The sequence below is a fragment of the Colletotrichum graminicola genome, assembly GCF_000149035.1.
Source record: "Colletotrichum graminicola M1.001 genomic scaffold supercont1.4, whole genome shotgun sequence".
Taxonomy (NCBI): Eukaryota; Fungi; Ascomycota; class Sordariomycetes; order Glomerellales; family Glomerellaceae; genus Colletotrichum; species Colletotrichum graminicola.
In genome coordinates, this window is record NW_007361008.1 from 523,688 (window position 1) to 543,212 (window position 19,525).

General features: G+C 54.9%; 3 protein-coding genes across 3 annotated transcripts; all 3 read right to left on the reverse strand.

The window, feature by feature from the left end:
* Positions 1-184: 184 nt before the first annotated feature.
* On the reverse strand, positions 185-819 carry GLRG_01456 (WSC domain-containing protein; the record flags this gene model as incomplete). Its single annotated transcript, XM_008092141.1, has 2 exons — positions 185-404; positions 536-819. The coding sequence occupies 2 exons, from the start codon at positions 817-819 to the stop codon at positions 185-187; spliced, it is 504 nt and encodes a 167-aa protein (XP_008090332.1).
* A 1,732-nt stretch (positions 820-2,551) lies between these two features.
* Positions 2,552-3,028, reverse strand: GLRG_01457 (uncharacterized protein; the record flags this gene model as incomplete). Its single annotated transcript, XM_008092142.1, has 1 exon — positions 2,552-3,028. One exon carries the CDS (start codon positions 3,026-3,028, stop codon positions 2,552-2,554), a length of 477 nt encoding a protein of 158 aa, XP_008090333.1.
* Positions 3,029-11,969: 8,941 nt separating this feature from the next.
* Positions 11,970-12,177, reverse strand: GLRG_01458 (uncharacterized protein; the record flags this gene model as incomplete). The annotated part of the gene is made up of 2 exons (XM_008092143.1): positions 11,970-12,018; positions 12,077-12,177. The coding sequence occupies 2 exons, from the start codon at positions 12,175-12,177 to the stop codon at positions 11,970-11,972; spliced, it is 150 nt and encodes a 49-aa protein (XP_008090334.1).
* Between the last annotated feature and the right edge of the window lie 7,348 nt (positions 12,178-19,525).

Consider the following 19,525-nt stretch of genomic DNA (forward strand, 5'->3'; position numbering starts at 1 on the left):
TACCAGGGTGGTGTGTCCCCCTCCCCCCGCCGTTTGTTGACACATGAATATTCAAAGTAGCGATGATAATAAAGCTCTTTCGGGTGATCTTGCACAGCCTCTGCGCTATGCCATCCTTTGCCGCGACCCCCACCCCTCAGAATTCCGCTCGCCAGAAAGAGAGAAGACGGAGGAACCGACGACATCATAGCATGGCGTACGTCGCCGCCGACGCCGCCGCGAGCACGGCGGCCCAGGATGTCGCGGCGGCGGCGGCGGACCGGACGCCAGCGCTCAACTTGTACACGCTCAGCTTGAGGGCGCCGCCGCAGACCATGCCCTGGTTGCCGTCGCAGGGCAGGTTGCACTCGCTGTCGTCGAACTTGACCGAAAGGCCCGAGATCATCTGGGCGCACCAGCACTCGCTATTCCCCCCCGCGTAACCCCCCTCCCGGTCAGTCGTTTCGTTCTTGGAGCGTGGCCGCCCGTCGGCGATTATGAGGGCCGGGATGCGGATATGGTGGAAAGGGGGGGGGGGGGGGGGGGGGCAACTCACCGAGAGTACTCCATGCCGGCGTAGGTGTATTCCTTGTCGGCGCCGGTGCTGCAGAAGCTGAGGCACAGAGGCACCGTCATGTTGCCCTGGAAGACGCGGGAGGCGCCCCCGGACAAGGCGCGCTCGTGGGCCGTGTTGGCGATGTCGTTGGTCTCGTTGAAGCAGCCCTGGTACAGGTACTTGTCGGAGCCCGTGTAGATCTGGAGCTGGGCGGCCGCGAGGGGCGCGAGGAGGACGGCCAGGAAGAGCAGGGCAGCGAGGCCGGGGAAGCGGTCGCGAGCCATTTCGGGTCGGGGTTGGGTTTGAGACCCGAGGGGAGGGGATTGCGACCCGAGGGGAGGGGATTGCGATTCGCGGTCGGCGGCGTGGGGGTTGAGTGTGTGAAAGTGCGGCTATTTTTATTATCTTTTTTTATTTCTCCAGCAATGCCGTGAGATGTTTGGGCCGCAGCAGACGGGGACGGCCGTCTCTCTTGCTCTTATCAAAGAGCTGGCGTTGTCAGAAATAGCGCGGACCGTGGCGGCTTCACAAATTCGAGGAGAGGTGGCGGCGGGTATGGCGCATTCTCTCACACACGGCGGGCACCTTTCTCGCAGATGGTACGGACGGCTTCGGGCTCTAGGTCACGCAAGCGAGGAAGCGGGGGAGAGAGAGAGAGAGAGAGAGAGAGAGAGAGAGAGAAGGGGAGGAGAGGAGGAGAAGGAGAGAGTTCTGAAATCAGCAACGCGAAGCACATCAAACAGAACAAAAAAAAACAGCGGGAAGGGGGAAAGGACGAAGGCAGGCTAAAGCAATATTTATTCCGTCCATGCGGCGTTAGCGGTGGCGGCGACGGCGTCAGCGCGAACCCTTTGGAAAAGAGATTTGCTGACTTTCCTCCTCTCCTCCCCTCCTCCCAGGCCATTGGCGCGGGATTCCCTCTCCGCTATGCCGCGACGAGGCGTTCCTGATGCTGCTGACAACCTACCTAATCGAGGTTTTCAGGTCCCCCTGCCCGACCTAGCCTGGGACTGCAAATCAACGCCGCACACGTTCACAGCATATCTCTCTAGGTATCTCCTTCGATAAGAGAGGCAGGTCATCGATTGGGGGGGGGGGGAAGGACGGACCAGGAACGGGCTTAGCGTGGGGCGGGAAAGAAAGACGTACGTAGGGATCAGAGGTGGTCGTCTGTAGTTCCCCACTACAGCTGAAAGTCCGGCCCGGTTCTAGACCGATTTGTCTGGCGGGTCTTTGGGGTATGGTCCGTGCGCCGCGGCATGCCATGTGGGAACATGGCCGGGCCCCTTTTTTGTGTGTCGGCTTGCTTGTTGCTTGCATTGTTGTGTTTCCCTTCCACGATATTTGCTGTGAGTCAAAACTTGTCCATGTCTCCTGTCTCACAAGCGCGCCATCGACCGATCGACATTACATCTCCATTGTCGTACACTATCAAAATTCGCTACTTCGTCTAACATTCGTCTGCATCAGGCATTTTGATTCGGCCACGATTCTCTAGCCCCGGTTTCCCGGGAGCTGGCTCCTCTGGACATTTTGCTTCCCACCCTCAAACATGATCCCTTTAAAAACGCGCCTCGTTGTTTTTTGCGGAAACGGTTTCTGTACAGGTCTTTCGACAACTGCGCTTGTCCAACTGTTCCAAGGCAAGCACGGAATGCTGTCTGACAGCTCTCAGTGGTTTCATCCACCATTATAGTGTGCCGTCCTATGGGAGCCAAGTAACCCGGTCCAGAGATGGAGATGCTGCCGCCTCTCTTTCCGTTACGGGTGTTTGTGAAGACATTGCTGGCGGTTGATGTCTCGGCACTTCTCGAGCTTGGATTCGACATCCGGCGTTGTTATCGGTTCCGTTGGTACCCATTCACTCACTATCGAGTGCTCCATCGTCGCTTTCATTTTTCATCAAGATAAAAAGGCATTTACGGATACATCGTCAATATTTGTCGTCGTCATAATTCGTCGCTTCTCCATGGTTAAGACGATCCGGCCACGTGCCGAGGGGATCCGGTGGGCGACTCACAGGGCACTGATCTCTAGGCCGCCCAAGATTCTCGCCTTCAGCGTCACCTCGAGGTCGAGGTTCAGGCCCAGGTGCACCGCAAAACCCCTGCTATTTCGGGACCCGTCTCCCGCCCCGGAGCGCTTCTGCGGGGCCGGTTGCGTCCCGCGGGGCCGCCGCCGCCTTCCCCGGCTGAGGTTCTGGCTGATCTTCCTGAGGGAGAAATCCCTCTCGGAATCAGTGTCCGAAGTGGCCAGGTCCGCCGGTCCCGCGAACATTGCTGGGGGCGGTGGGGCCAGAGGCTCGTAACTCGTCGGCTCTGGGTTCGTCGCTCCGCCGGCCGTGCTTCCCATGTCGATGAAGGACGTCTGCTCGACGGGCAAGGACTCGTCGAAAGGCATCGGGGACCATATGTACCGGTCGTCGGCGAATGGCTCGACAGAGCCGTACATCTCCTTCGGCAGCCAGACCGTAAGGCTGTCACGTTTCGCCATCTCGAGATTTCGGGGTCGGTTGTTGTTTTCGAAGCCAAGTGAAGCGAAGCGAATGGTGTGTAAGCGAGTGAATAAACAGTTGGAAAACGGAGCAGCGAGTGTAGGAAGATTGGCAGAGTGAGAAAAATGCTTAAACACTTCTTCCAAAGCGGAATCTAGGAGATGGGGGGAGCGAGCCAAGGCTTCTAAGTAGGAGGAAACCCCCCTCGTCATCCCCAGGACCTGACCGACATCAACAACAAGCAAACATGGTCTTGGCACACACCAGAGATCAATATTGCCCTGCACCGAGAACTGCCCCCGATGAAATCATGTATGGGGCCGGGTTGTATTCGCTTTTGGTTTCGCGAGGCCGGAGCTGTCCAAGAATCGACCGAGATCGGCAGGCCAATCGCTGTGGGGGGTGGGCCCCCTTAACGGTTGCATTGCTGATGTGAGGTGCAAAAAACCCGGATTTTTGGCATCCATTTAGAGGATCCCCCCCTTCCGGAGGCGCGCAACGCCACTGATGACATCCCAACACTACATCCTCTCCGGTATACTACTTGACTACGTGTAGGTCCAGCGTTGTTGTTGTTTTCCCCCGCCCATTCGATCCGGCCCCGATACCCACCACGGAGGATATCGACGATGGGCTGCTAATTTTGGAAACGGCTGAGGGTCCTTTGTGTCCCGGCTCAAGGCCACACTTGAGAGGCTTGTATCCATCTGTTCGGATGCTTGTTTAATTGGTCCCCACGGCCAAGAGTTGACGTTGTTGAGTTGGGTGCATTTAAGAGCTATAGTCTGGTTTATATACGCAATCGGACTTTGGCGCACAGCTGCTTGTCTTCTATCGTGTTACACGCGGGGTCATTGTCCAGTTCATTTGATCCTGCCTCCGTGATTTCCCCCAGCTTTATCGGTCGCAAGTAAACATAGAAGTAACATCCCTTATCCAGACTTCCTGCCTACTATTAGTGACCTAGAGAGTTTAAAAAGGAAATACAAAAATACAGCACAATACAAAAATACAGCACAATACAAAAATACAGCACAATACAAAAATACATTACAATATAAATATAATACAAGTATCCATATTATATTTATAGTGTATTTTTTCTTTAACTCTCTAGGGTCCATTATAGATAGAGCCTAGTATTAGACGGACTTGTCGTCGAACCAAGGACAATACTAACGTCGCTGGCTACGGTGCTCCACAGCCACACGCGCGCAGGGGTATTTCTCCTGAGCTCGGTAGTCCAGGCCACCCATGAATCCATGGTCATAAGCTCTACCGTTGTTATATGTACGTCTCAGTATCTGTCGAGTACTAGTAGAGAGTAATTTCAGGCCAAAGATGGCAGCTCAGACTTGAATCCGGCGAGGCCCACAACACGTCATGATCGGGGCACGCGCCAACTGCTCTGCCGTCGGAAACCCAGCAGAGGAAGCTGCAGTCATCGCTCCATGGAAGGCAGAGTGAGGGTATGTTTTGAAACAACGATGAATTTGGTCACTCGAGACTTGGCCGTTCCTGGCGCGATGTTTCCTTCCCTCCAGAGAGCGGTTGTGGTTTTCACAGATGGCGTCTTTTCCTTGCAGACACCTGGGCCCTGCTACCGTCCTCTGCCACATGATGATCGAGTTGAGATTTCCGCCTCCGCTGAACAATGAGTTACGATTGACAGTGCCATTGTGTCGTCGCGTCGTTCTCACCTTGGCGCCTTGGGCATGGAAATCGCTACCGTGGCCTGCAACGCCGGCGCAAGTCAATCCGACTCTGGGCAGGGGGGTGCAAGTTCGAACAAGAGGTTACCATTGCCGATGTTCAAACACGTCCGATACCATGTCTCCCAGATCCGGCGGTCACTTTGCTCTTGAGCCAAATGCCCTATGCTTAGTGGTCGGTTGGTTCGTCTTGCAAACAGACAAGCGCTCATGCGGGAGTGCCGAGTTCAAAATAGAGGGGATTCGATTACTTCATTGTCGCATGCTCCAGGTCCGGTTGCTCTACCACTTTATCAACTGAGCCGGTAAAGTTATTTAAAAGCCGCATTCTACTGAGTGAAGGAACGGGGGTCAAAGTATTGTCCCGGGCCATCGCCGTCTTGATATACCACGCTCACTGAGACCAGAGACAACCCCGATAAAACCACGTTGGGTAGACAGGCAAGTTTCCCTCCGCACTGTTAGACTTATGTGCCGAAATTCTTAAAATTGGCGCTCTACTGACGATATCCAGCGCCATGATGTTCAGTTGGAAGTCGAGAGTGAAAGCCTGAGCTCATTGCTGGATTCTTGGGACCGTCCTCTCGTCCACAGCTTCGTGCTAGGAGCTTTGTTTCATCAATCCGGTATCTACCCGAACACGATCTTGAATACCGACTGGAGAGGTCTCTGTTTTCCAACACGGTGATCATATTCACAGCCTGAGATGTACCTTGTGTCTCTAGACTATACACTCGCCATTACTCCGCCATGCAACGAAGAGGCCAAGGCCGACCAAGTTTTTGAACTTGGTGCGGATCTCGACTGTCCCTGGGCCATTGAAGATTCAAGCGAAGGCCCTAGACTGGGGCGGGTGCCTTCTGTCGCATCTTGCTCGAAACCGTCCAATGATTGCTCATCGAACAAAGGTTCTAGAACCTCCGGCTGCAAGTGTGGTTAGATGTATCATGCGGGAGCTCAAGACACAGTAGACTTGGATTCATATACTTCCAGGTCGACGTCAATCACAACTGGGCAGCTGTCTTCAGACATGTTGCACGCTTCTGATCGTCGCCGGGGCGTCCAATTTTTGTGTGACCATAGCGATCACGAGCCTCTGTAACTCCATTTTTGAGTATCACCGGGAAAACGGCAGGACATACCATCGGTATGAAGATGGCAGTAAATTTCGGTAAGTCATGCTCGAAAGCTGTTCTAACCATGCCGAAACATATATCCTTTCGAACGACAAAAGGGAGCTGGAGAGGTTAGCTATCGTCCGTCCGTCCAGGTCTGGGCCCGCCGTTGATTGCGAACTGACAAGACACCTGGACTTGGAACATGCTCTGTGGCTTCTCGTCAACAACAACAAGTTCGGCATGGCCCCACCGTGTCAAAAAAAGAGGCCAAGATTGGTCGCGTCCTCAATGTAGAGACCGGCACTGGTATCTGGGCTCTCGACTTTGGAGACGAACATCCTCAATCTGAGGTGAGCTTTGCCCCGTCCATTCGAGGATACGCGATACGCAGCGATACTGGCAAAACGTACTTGTATAAGGACTAGTTCGGATTATGATACAGGTCCTCGCTATTGATCTCTCCCCAATTCTTCCCGCTTAGTACATATGCTCTCCTCCCTTTCGTTATCTACCTTGCGGTAGAAACTGCTGTCACGTATTTGACACTGACCACACGATTTCAGTACCCTCCCGAATGTCGGATTCGAAGTCAATGACGCCGGAGACCCATGGAAGTACTCGTTCCCTTTCCAGTGTATTCACAGCCGAATCCCCTCGTCCGGCCGAAGCAACTAGTAAAAGTCCTACGCAAGTGCTACGAGCAATCTTGGTCCCATCAAATCACCTCGTCAGTCCTTGTTAAGGAACCAGTCGTGAGACACTATTGCTATTACAAGAGGAGGGTGCTGATCTGAGTCAATGTGTAGCAACCTCGAGCCCGGCGGGTCGATCAAATTGCAGGAGATTGACTTGAGCCCAACCTCTGATGATGCAACTCTTGATCCCGATTCCAACCTAATCAAATAATATGGCCTACTTCAAGAGGCATCCAACAGATTCTGACGCCCCTCTTTCAGAACCGCTCCGCCCAAAGACGTCATGATGGAGGCTGGATTCGCGGACGTGTCTCTGGCTGTGACAAAGTAGTCGTCTAATACGTGGCCAAGGGACCGCACATAGAAGGAGAGTAGCACCTGGAACGGCGAGAACATGATGAAAAGCCTTGAGGGTTACTCCATGGCAGCGCTGACGCGTGACCATGACTGGACTCGCGGGGATGTCGGCGTGTTCCTCGTCAATGTACGCAAGGAGGTCGGGAACAGGGAAATCCCCGCGTATTGGCGCCCGTGTAAGCAATCTATTTTTTGTCATTTCGTCCTACCCTCTAGAGTTTTGCATCGACTGACGCGAACCAAAACCCCAGCTATTTCACCACAGGACGCAAGCCTGGCAAGGATACTCGTAATCGACTCCGGCTTTCTCTGTCGGCTCGTTAAGAGGGATAGGAACCTAGAGGCTCGTAGCTAGAATAGAAATAGTACGGGCATTCGAAAGACAGACACATTGAACCTGGCAATCGCACATCAAACTTGCGTCTTTAAACCGGAATGTTTTTTTTTTCTTTTTCTTCTAACCCGCATCTAGCAACCATACGGTCTGCGGGGATCTATCAAATTCTACAGCTATAAAACCAAACATTGAGCTCTCATGTGTTGTGCCTAGACGTGTATCTGACGGACGTAACAGCACCGAGCTTGCAAACAATGTATGCTCTACGTTGAAAAAGAGACCCGTGGGCCTGGGTTTCCTAAGAGACACAAGTAGCTCACAACCATCAATACACCGCTACCCTGAACTAGGAAACAACTGGCCAAAAGTTCGGCTTCGAAGACACGTTACTGGCCGTCGTGACAACTACGAAGTATTCTGACTTTCCCATGTTGCTCTCCACGGAATTTTCCAGGGGGAAGGCGTACGTGTGTTTCATCCCCACAGCCTTCCGGGTCGAGGTCTTGCTCGGGACCGTTGCCGTCGGCGACGGGCAGCCGTTGGCGGCGTGATAAACCTCAAAACGGAGCCATAAAGCCCGGTGATACCGGCGGATAGCTCCTTGACAGCGGCAGAGTTCTTATCGAAAATCTCGACTTCAAGCTCTGTGTACCTTGTGATGATACCCGAGATGGCTTCGATATCGTCGAGAATTGTGGCAGACGATTGGATACCAACGGATGACACCTCTACAGTACGCCAGTCGTCGATGTAAGAAAGGCCGAGTCCATCAGCGGTTTACTTGGAGGAGAGGTCCGAGGCTGGTCCAGGGCGAGGAGGCATATTCAGAAGGGCGCTGCACTTGGCCTGCCCGCGCCTTGAACTTTACAAGCGAGTCGTGTATCCCACCCAGCGTATCATGTATGTCCACCTCTCCCCTCGGACGATGGCCGTACAACTTCCATCACTTCTTCTCGCAACCCAATTTCCTCTGCTGAACAGCCTGTAATCGAACAGAGTATGGACTGCTCAACGCCAGGACCCAAGCTGAGTTGCTTCCTAACACCGTCGGACAAAAGATGCGACAGCCTTGGCCCAGAGCACAGGGAGTCCGATTTCCTGCGAGTCCAGCAAGTTTTGTGTGGGTTCTGCAGAATCAGGAGAGGGCCACGCGACGACTCACTTCTGAAAGCTGCGTAATGGAACTGGGTATATCCCTAGAGTGACTGACTTGAGCAATAGGGCGGGCAAACAGACGGTTTTTCATGCCCCCCCCCCCCGCATGTTATATCAGGCAGCAACAGGGTAAGAACTTCCGTTGGAATCTTTCGAGGCTGGTTGCCGGCCAACAGCAGAGAATACAGACGCGGAAGCGAGTTATTACCGAGGCGTCTTAGCAGGCAGAAGGCTGGCCATCGCCGTCGTCAAGCTGTACAGGCAAGGAAGCCGATTTATACACTTCACCCAGAGCTGTGTGCTTTTTGTCTTGACACTATCGTGACGGAGTGCCTTTGTTTGGTCGTGGTGGACGACGCGGCACCTCTAAACTCACAAGGGGGAGAGAGCTGTTTCTATGATGCAGATTGTTTGCCTCGTCTCGTAGACTTAATCTAGCTATGGAGGACTTATGCTCGGCCAGGGGCAGCGAAACATCACCAGGAGGAGGCGGAAGACAAGCAACTTTATTCACGTTCTGCCGTTATCATGTTACTGGTTTCACCCGAGAGACGCCCAGAGGAGTGAGTACATCATATAATATATTGGACTAAGCAGTTGACAATCGTGGGCTATACCGAAATACCCCGGTGGAACGAGCGCCCGTACCAGACTCGATGACTCCGCAACTGGCGGCCTTCAGCCGAAGCTCTCTCAGCAAATGGCATGTATACGGCAGCGCTCAACGCCGAGAGACTCATCGCCCCTCCTCCGACCTGCACAACCCAAGACGGGGAATTGGCCAACTGGCGGGGGAACGTCGTGACCATACCTAGACGCAAGAGCCCGCCCCTGTTCGCCTCAGCCGGCCCACAAGACACAGAAGAGAGGCGACATGGCGCCAGAGTCCTCTTCGAAGCACAACACCCACCACGGCCCTCCCAAACCTGTCTTGCCTGCCCAGCCCCCCTAGGGCGAGACAAGATGCTACCGCAACTACGACAAGCCCCATCAGCAGCTTGAAATTCCACCAAAGGATCGCGTCCAGCCCGCGCGACCGCGACCGCTCCCGCCGTCCGCGACGCGCCCGACAACGCGATGCTCGCGACCCGGGCGCACATGCATCCGGTGAGGAAGAAACGCTCGTTGCGCCTGACGATCGCCAAAAGAGACTGTTTCCGGTTCGACGCCGCCCAAAGGCTCAAAGCCTCGAGAGCAGACTACACCATCGAAGGGGAAGGGGAAACCCTCACCCTCTGAGCCCGCCTGAAACCATGCGGCGTCATCTCGAGACCCCCCCCCTCTCAACGGTTTTCTTTGTTCAGAGACGCCACTACGCCTCCCACCCCAAATCGATAGGGAAAGGGGAGCCCCCCCCCCCCCCCCCCCTTCCAAAGCCAAGAGGGGGGAAAAAAAGGTACAAGCTTGAAAAGGAAGAAAGTATAAAAAAAGGGGGGGAGGAGAAAAATAGAGGCCCGCCGTGACGCTTATGATCTCACAAGGGCGCGAGATCAGCCACCGACCAGCAAGAAAGAGCCGGTGCGGTTCCGAACCAAGATCTCCTGCGTCTCTACACGATGTTAGCGTGTCGATACACTGAGATACGACAGGCGGCGGAGGCTGGGACCGACGCGAAATAAGGCTTCTTCTTCATCTTCCCGTCGAGTATCTTGTGTGACTGACTCGTAGACGGACCAACCTATCCCGCTAGCAAGACCGAAAAGCGCCTGCCGCGCTCCGGTCTAGAGCATGTAGACCACGACGGGATGCCTTTCCGGCTGCTGCGAAGAGGGGGGAGGGCGGAGGTATGAGGAATCAGCTAGAGCGACGCTCCGAGGGCACCTCCTTCCTCGCGGCGTGTCGCCCTCCAACGCCGGACCCGATGGCCCAGACGGACTAAGGCGGGGGGGGGGGGGGTGCCCTCCTTGCCCTACAACAGATCCGGACGAGTCGAGGTTCTCTTCAAAGCGGACAAATCATCGCTAAGCCGCTTGGCAGGCGCCGGCTCCCGGGGAATTCGCACTCGAGCATCCCCTCGATGGCGTGGGGTAGTAGAGGCATCGCGATAGTCCGAATCACCACATCATGCTGGGTCCTGTGCATCGCCGCCGTCCATGGCCCCAATCTGCAATGCGACATCGCGTTGGGGTCCGAGTCACCATGGACCGACTGATTGCAACGCCAACTTCGTAAGAAGTGCATTAGGCCTCGCGAACAGACGCAGCAGCAGTTAAACCGCGCAATGCCACGGTCGGTCACCCTAGCTTGTCAGTGTCGTCCCATCGCTGTTGCGGTAAATGACACGGACGTTCGTCGAATCACTCAGGCTCGGCAGCCGTCCAGACATAGGTAGCTGGCCTCGGCTTTGTTATCTGTCATCCTATGGCTCATTCTCGCCCCGTTCTCGAGAGACTGACGGACAGACAGACAGACAGACAAGCAGGTCATAGCTGCTGCGAGACATTTAATTCTAGGTGGAAAAAGCAATGATTGTGGAAAACCCTCTCCCACTGGTGGCATGGACCCCCTTCCCGCCTGCCACCTGCTCCCCGAGAGAGGCAGGAAGCGGCCCAGGAAGGCGCTGATGGTTGGTTGTTTCCCTCAGGGCGGCACGACGCGGAGGGACGGACGGCTGGCCGGTGGTGGTGGCGTGGCGTGGCATGGCGCGGCGTGGCGCGGTAGACGTTTTGTTTAGCTTTTGCAGAAGCAATATTTGCTACCACTAGGCATGCCGAAAAGAGCGGTTTCGAATACGCGATGCCATCCCAAGGGCCCGGCGCTCTCTGCTCATGCGAGTGTGCCGGCGTTCCGTGCATGTGAACCCCTACGTCAGACCAACTGGTAGGCGAGCAAGTCCGGGCGGGAGGCAAACCGACTCCATGTGCAGCCTCACTGGTCAGGATCGGCGGGATCAGTAGGCGGGCCGGCGGTGAGCGCCGGTTCGATAATAGACGTAACCGATGATGCTCTCTCTCTTGCCCTTCTCTTCTGTCCATCTTCTCCATCTGGCAGGTGGATCGGTAGCGTTGCGATGCCGGCGTTATCTCTCTTCCGCATGAAGGAGACCTCCATCCCAACATGGCAGAGCCCCATCCGGATCTTCAACTAGACACCGAAGATCCCAATTTTGACCCAGGAACATGCCATTCATTGCAGGGCACCACCCAGCCAGCAGCCCAACTAGGTAACCACCTGTGTACACTGACTGTCACCGCCCCTCCCAGTGTTAGTTAGGCACGCAGAACAATCAACGTGGTCGGGTTCATTGGTCCATGGAGCCGTCTTTCCGAGGTATACGCAGTGTAGCACTCTCGGGGAATAAGTCATGAAGCAGTTTATCGTTGCTGGGTCCGAACGGGGGCTCTAGTGGGGTAACCTGGCGATGGAGCATCTGCCTCGAGTACGGATAGTGCTGAACTACCTATGTACGGATAGGTAGCGCCGTACCCCGCCCGCTCACAGTACATGGTGTAACCAGCACGTTGCTGTGCCTGATTCTCTTGGTCATCCTTACCAAGGCCACGATCGTCACCAGCTTGTGGCGACCATACGCATCAAGCGGGGCGGGGAGGAAACGTCCTTCTGCTTTAGCCACTCAGACCGGTGGGAGAGCCATGTCTGCCCGAGTCCTGCGACCTGTATCTCGTAGTTAGCTGGTACTGCTAGGTATGCGTATGCAACCCACAGTTCGTACAAGCCCGCCCTAAGCCCCGGCCAGAGACACCCGACAAACCCCCGGACGCCCGGAGAGGCAGCCGGTTTGCTAGAAAAGGCGTTGTGGGAGAAGAAGGACATGGGGGAAGGAACAGTTTGCTTGGACGCAAGCTCTGCTGCTGCCGCTGCTTTGCGCTTGAGCCTTGACTTGACCTGTCACTTTCTCGGTTTCTGCGAATCTGTTGACAAGCAGCATTTCAGAGGTCGAGAGGGGAATCCACCCATCCACACTGTCGAGATTCAGAAACATGCCGTTTTCTTTTGTCAACCGCATAGGCTACATTTGTGGTTGGTGATGGTGGTGGTGGGCGTGGTTACCTTGCACCTGCATGAGTGCACAATCGCTTCCACCACATGTTTGTCAACGCTGTTTTCGCAACCTTGTGGGCCTAGCCGGCCCTCCAGAAACATATCCACTGTGTTTCCTGCACCGTGATACTGCGCATGATGCATTTGTGGTTGAATTTTGGTCCCCCCCCCCCACCACCTCCCAACTCGACGTACCAGACTGCATGTTTCAGGCAACCCATCTCGCCGCAGATTAACGGCACACAGTCAGGCTGTTTTCGAAGTCGTGGCCGGATTAGGTATGCTCTCTCTCTCTCTCTCTCCCTTCTCCAAAAAAGCGTCGGTTTTCGGTGCGCCCGCTAGGCGAATATTGGCGATATTGAACGTTTTCTCTCCAACCTCTTGTCATCCAGGGCGGCTGGTTCCCCAGTCTAATGGCACCCGCATGAGCTATTGCCAACAGGTTCCCCTCGAAATATTGTCTGCATGGCGCTGTCCATTCAGGTGGGCGTGTTGACGTATTGATTGTCCGTCGTCTTCCCGTATCCCATTCCTACAAACCCGAGTCAAATGATGACCTCTTCACGGCGGTACCAAGCTTGGGATCTATTGACCAGTAACCGCGCGAGGGGGCGTCACTAGTTTAGTTGGACAACCGAATGCGCTAGCATTGACCGAGACCCCGCCAGTTGCTTTCGCCTCGACACACGTATGGGGTTCTTACCTGGATGCGACGAGATAGTCGGACGATCCTGGTACCATCAACCGCTCCGATGACAAAGGATGAGTTGGGATCTGTGACGCTCCAATTTCCCGTTCCCCACGGCAATCACTTCTTTCTAGAAGGGTTGAGGAACGCCGGCAGTGGGAAATGAAATTATCTCCCGTTCGTGGACATCACGGACGATGGGAACCTTTCTGGGCTGGCTCAAACATTGGAGCCTATCATGCTTGGCTACCACTAGCTGGCGAGCCATCTGCGGGACGGACGGGAGGCCTGTCAGGGCCCATACTGCCTGCTTGGTGTGTACCCCCCCCCGTTGCTTCTATCTTGACCGTCGTGAATGGGTCTTGCCGATGGCGAGTTCCGGCTTGTCAGATTCATGGACATCTCAAATCATCGACGAAGCAACGTGCCACTCACAGCTCCACCGCACTGAGTTACACTATGACAGGAGCGAATGATGGAGTTGACGAAGTAGGGGGGGTGGGGGGGAAGAGAGAGAAAAATAAATAAATGACGAAACCATCTAGTAGAGGTTTTCCTTGTCGAGATCAAGACGTTGGTTTGGGGAATGGCCCGATGGACAGAAACGCAAGTTTGTGCCGGGCGATGGCTGGTGTTCCGACTGTCGAGATGCATCCGTGTGACCCCGTTGATGTTCCCTTGAAACGTCCTCGAACACGCTGGCGTCGAGAGGATTTCGGCTTTACTGCCGCTTCCTGTCGATTATCATATAGGCCTGCCAGACGATATGACCCAGTGCCTTCGCCTTTGGGATATTCTGACACTCGAGTGACGGATCCATTCCTTCTAGAACAATGGAAGGATCCATGGCCAGCCAGCCATTGCTCTATCCCGTGCTGGGATGCCTCCCCCTCGCTCTGCGTCATCTCCATCACGTTTCCCGTTGTTTGGAAAAGTCCACGCAAGGCAGATGTGTCATGATAGTTAGCACCTGATGCCCGAAACAAGAAGTCGCCCATACCCAAGCCTATGCTGGCTGCTTTGTGACGGAGCCCAGGCGTCGGAGAGCTTGCAGGCTCTGAAACCTTCTGGAAGGCCGGTCCCACGAGCTCACGGCCGCGGGAATGCCCATTGGCCGCTGCGGAGGAAGTCCTTGCTCTAACCGGTATGGCGAGGTAACCCTGGTAAGGCATGTGGGACCCCCCCCCACCGAGAAGCCTCGGAACGATAGCTACCAATATTGACCGACTTCTCATAAGCGTGTGGGTTCTTCACCATCTAGCGAGGGTATTAGCCGAGCCGATAGTTCATTCCGCTCTGTAACGCCATGTACCCACGGTGGGATAGAAGAGGACAGCGGAACGGAACGGATAGAGATAGACGAGGCATTTCTCTGGGTATTGTTCGCTCGGCCCGGGGTCTTCGTGGTCCAGCTCGAAGTGTATGTACATTGTATTTCGGTAAGAAAGAGTCGCCTGACAAGGTCCCGAGTTATCGAGCGTCGGGGTTCCCCGAACGCAAGAGCTGCCCCAACCTAGCCCGCCGCCTAAAAGACGTTGGCAATGCTTAATGTTTGCTTTTCATGCTTCGCTGACCGTCGACAGGCTAAGCACTAAACACCAGACAAACGTTGTACAAGTATATGGCAAATCCTTGGGCTTCAATTGACACTCCGGATGATTTCCACGCCAAGTGAAATGCAACGGCTCATCCGTGACCGGACCACTAGCCCCACAGAAGCTGTCTTGTGTGCCGTCCTCTCAAGACTGGTTGGCGATAGCGGGAAATCAGTTCGACTATACGGAGTATTGGGCCGAGGATGATCGGACCAGGCTAAATGGCGGCCCCAGGCTCCATCCAGAGTACCTCGGGCCCGTTAAAGGTTCCTTTGATGATCCCAGACTCATGCCCAGTTACGGCGAGGACCCTTGTGGCAGAGGCAAGCGATGGATGGTAATTTGTGGCAGCCCTTTGCTGGATTTGCCAGAAAGAAATCCGGGGCAGCAGCGACGGAGCTTCACCCGTTTTCGGTCCTGGTCGCCGTCGCACAGTCAAGGGGGGGCTTACTGGCTGGGCCGGGACCCCACGGCTTCCTACCCGGGCCGTCCAGCGTACCATAGCCGCTAACCAGGTTCCCAAGTCATCGGAGGCGAGTTGGAGTCTTGGAGAAGGGGACTTCGCAGAGGAACGAGAGGGCTCTCAGGTATCCGTACAATTGGGGAACTTCATGAGCATCAAACACCAGATCGCTAGGGCCTCCTTGGTAAGCCAGCGGGTCGAGCTCCCGAGCTTCCCTTCTTAAACGTCGATATTGCGCCATCCGCGCGGCTTTTAATAGCTCTTTGTGGGGGGGGATTGAGGATAACGACGGCGGTCGGAGGCTCCTACCTAGTGATGATAGTAGTCGGCTGGCGATATGCTATATACTAAGTGGTCGTTAACTGCCCCCCTTCACGATATGGATTGACGTGTCGACGACGCCCATCAAGGCAAGTATCGGCCAGGACGCCCACAGCCCTGCTCTCAACCTGGGGGGAAAACTGCTCGAGACATTCGTACACTATTTGTAGCTTCATGTGTCCGTACGTGGAAGAGTCTGAACATGCACCCACTCAACAGGTCGGGGGTCGTCGCAAGAACCCGTGCTGTTTTGGGCTTAAGGCGTTCCGGTGTATTGGATCATGTCACCTGTTTACTGGTCCGAATTCGTCAGCCAGGAACGGCACAACCACTCCAACGGTGACGATAGGTATCACGAGCCAGGCACTTGGCTCTTCTTTGCGGCTTCCGCCGAGAGGCCGTGTAGTAGTGTACATGAGCAGCCAGCACCTGGTCGGCCAGCCTGGGACCCCGGCCGCATGACAGGCCCGGCCTGCTCTGCTGGTCTGGTCCTGAAAAGGTCGACCAGCATGTGGTAAGACCCCCGACCCCGTCGCTTTTAGTCAAACTCAAGACCATAAAGGTCATTAGCGGGGCAATCGTTCTCCATGCCATCCCATGTCGGCTGCATAAGCTGTGTTCCTATTCGGCTGGCAAGCCCACAACCCACACGCCACTTTTCTTGGTTAGGCTTTAGGAAGTCCCCAAGCTTTGAGTTGCCGGTTCCGCGAAGCCTAGGATGATATAGCGAGTCTCCACCAACGTCCATGGTTCGAACGAGGATACCTTGTTCTCGTGGTGTATGTACATACTATACAGTATACTCCGTACATGTTGCGAGGCATTTTGGACCATCGGCGGCGATGCTCATCATTCGATGGCTGGGAACTGGGAACATTTTGGCATGGTCGTTTGGTCCAGCTAGCTAAGCTGCAAGAAGCATGCAGTGCGCGATATTTCTTAACTTAAAGCCGCCAGTATCCCGTCCAGAGGAAGAGCTGCTGAAGTTGGCCGAATGCGAAAAGCGTGTGCTGCATTAGAGACGGAGGAAGAAGAGGAAGCCTTGGCGAAGTGCGGAATATCTACGGATAGCGTACCTGCATACGGTTGCAACCGTTTGTCTGTTCCTGCATGGGCTACTTTTTGGAAACGCGACGTACGTGTACAGTATCTCGATGCTGCAGTCGGTATGCAAGGTACATCGAGCTGTGGGTGCTCAACTCCGGGACCGCGAGTAGTGTACTTCCCACTATCCGTACTCCGTACATTACAGTCCGTATCGTGACGCCGACTGCACTACAGTACCCCGAGCCCGGAGTGGGCCCAGGACGAGAGGCACCGGTTGAGTGGAAGTCCCTGGCACGGATGCATGGTCGCATGAACAGAGGCAAATTGGCGATTGGACAATCTTCAGGGATTCGACTGGCCATGGGATCCCAGCCCGAACTGAACGGAGCTCTCCCAGCCCTCCGAGAACCACGATCAGCGTCAGCGAGACGGATCATGATAAGCTGCCCTATTGGGAAGCCTATGGCCGGTAATGCATACGAGTTGTGCAACATAATGCTCAGCATAGCCCGCTCTCACGCCGACACGCAGCGGAAGAGCTACTGAGAATGTGCAATGTCTCCACTGTCAGAATGACTTGAGCCTAATGTATGGCTGCATGGAAATCAAGCCGGGCTATCCACTGCCACAACGACAGCATGCTAAGGCCAGACAGACTCAAGTCGACTCGAGTCCTTCCGCGGGTTCGAGCCAGGCTGTACACGCTTTGTGCTGTTTCGGCGGCGCAGCTGTTTGACCCAGTGTACGTGCGTCTTTCGCCCATCCTTCAGTCGGTTCTAACTGGACGAGATAAACAGAGAGGCTAATGCACAACCGATGCCGAAAGTCCATTGGTGCAGTTTATGCAGGCCGCCAACGTCTCAGCTAGAGGGCCGGAAGCTGAGCAAGACATTTGTGAGCGATGCTCTGTGCTGTCGAGCGATTGTGAACGGTGTCGTAGTGAAGGGGCCTGGCTAGAGCAGTGCAGCCAAGCACAAAAAGTTTGTCGTAAAGAGCGTTGGTTCCGAAGTTTGGTGTCCTAGTCGATGGGGTGGAAAGCGGTTTGAGGCTTGAGATGAATACTTGCGAGTAGTGTCGCGACGGAAGTCCCAACTGAAGCCCGCACCACACCTTGCCCTTTCCAGTCAATGGGATGATTGCAAGCTTGAAAAAGCCAACCAAATGCCTTGCCAGTCCTGGCTGGATCGTCTGGAATTGTGAACAAAGAAACGCGGGTACCTTGCAGACGGCTCAACAGATCCTAGGTAGTGACACAGAACTGGACCGTTGTGAAAGAAAAGCCTACTCGATGGGACAGCCGTTGCGACCAACACTGCGTTTCATCTACTGAGCAGGACCTGAAGCGGCGCAGCGCCTCCCCCCCCCCCCCCCAAGTAGCCGATCACTTCTGATTCCAACGGATACGAGTTAACTAAACCGAGAAAGTTTGCTCCCCTCATGCTGGGATATTATGTTGGTTCTTGCGTTGGCTCGTTGGCTGTTGGTCCGTTGTCGTGGGCGTGGGCGTTGGCATTGGCGCTGATGCTGGAATGGGCGCTGCCGGCCATCAGCTCCCCGATTGAGTTCCTTAAAGGCTGTTGGATCGCGAGCCGGGGTGACATTATCCTGGTCAGTGGAGAACCAACGACCTGTCGCTGGTGCGTAGAGTTTGCGTAATCACCGATTAAGCCGGTGAACGGGCGATGGATGATGGTTCAGACGCAAGTCGCGCCCTCGCCGGTTGCCTCTAGCATCCCGTATTGTAGGGGCCAGACCGATGGGATCTGTGATTCAGCAAAACTGGCGTGGAGTTGATCCGAACCCCGTGGGTTCGGAAGTGTAAGATAAAGTGTGGCATATCCATAAGGGAGCAGCGATCAAGGGTCGTTAGGTAGTGATGAGAGAGTTCAAAGACTGGACTGAGCTCAGTACGTGGCCCAAGCACTGTTCAGGTATGGCTGGATAGCCTGAGTAGCGTAATCGTGTTCTCGGGGTGCTGTCCCTGTGAGCATCAGCTTGATGAGGGTTGATGTTGGCGCGGCCCTGACAGTTGAGCGACACTCGCCGAGTCACGTAGCAAAATGCCAAGGGTAGTTGAGTATCGATAAGGTGTGGTATTCCCGTTCAGACCAGCCCAACCAGGATGTGCGGGTAACAGTTGACGGAGGGCTTCTAGGATGCCTGGCCGTCTGGCCGTTTAGGCGACTGTGTGTGTGTGTGTGTGTGTGTGTGTGTGTGTGAGAGAGAGAGAGAGAGAGAGAGAGAGAGAGAGAGAGAGAGAGAGAGAGAGAGAGAGAGAGAGAGAGAGAGAGAGAGTGCGGTGACGATGAAGCGGGGTGCTGCAAGGGAGCGAAAGGGAAAATGAGGGGTAAAAGTGCAGACGCCGGGCACCTGACAGTGTTCCTTGCATTGCGTTTCCTGTAAGGTACGGCAGGGAGAAGGGAAAAGGCTAGGAAGAATTTTCTCGGTGAAAATATGGAAGCGGCGACGATAAAGATGGTCAAAGTCGAGTCACCGGGTCCATGGGACAGAAAACCGAGAAGAGGGGCATGGGTGTGTTCCAAGCAGGCCCTGGAACATATCACCGTACATGTAAGATGGTGCGTCATGCTTGGAGCGAAGTGTAAGTGTCTTATGCAGAAACAAGCCGCGTACATGCCGTACGTAAGGCAAGGCGGATGCAGTTCATGCGTCCGTCTGGTCCGAACCATGTTCGTTCAATGTACGAGCAGGAAGTGATGAGATGAATGGCGCCAGATGGGCTGCATAGAGGACATCGACATGCTGTTTCCCAAGTACGGATATAAACTAGGTCGTCAATATTCCGTCCTTGAGCGGAGTACGCCAAGGATGGAAAGTCACCTCGGGAGTTGCTCAACGAGTGTCCCCCACTTGATGGCATCACCACCCGCAGCAAATGCGGATTCGGGAGGCTCGACCAAGAAAAAGGAAGGGAAGGCCCTTGGAATAGCGTTACGAAACGATAGATGGGCCGCACCACCAAGAGGATCGGACAGGAAAGCAGCT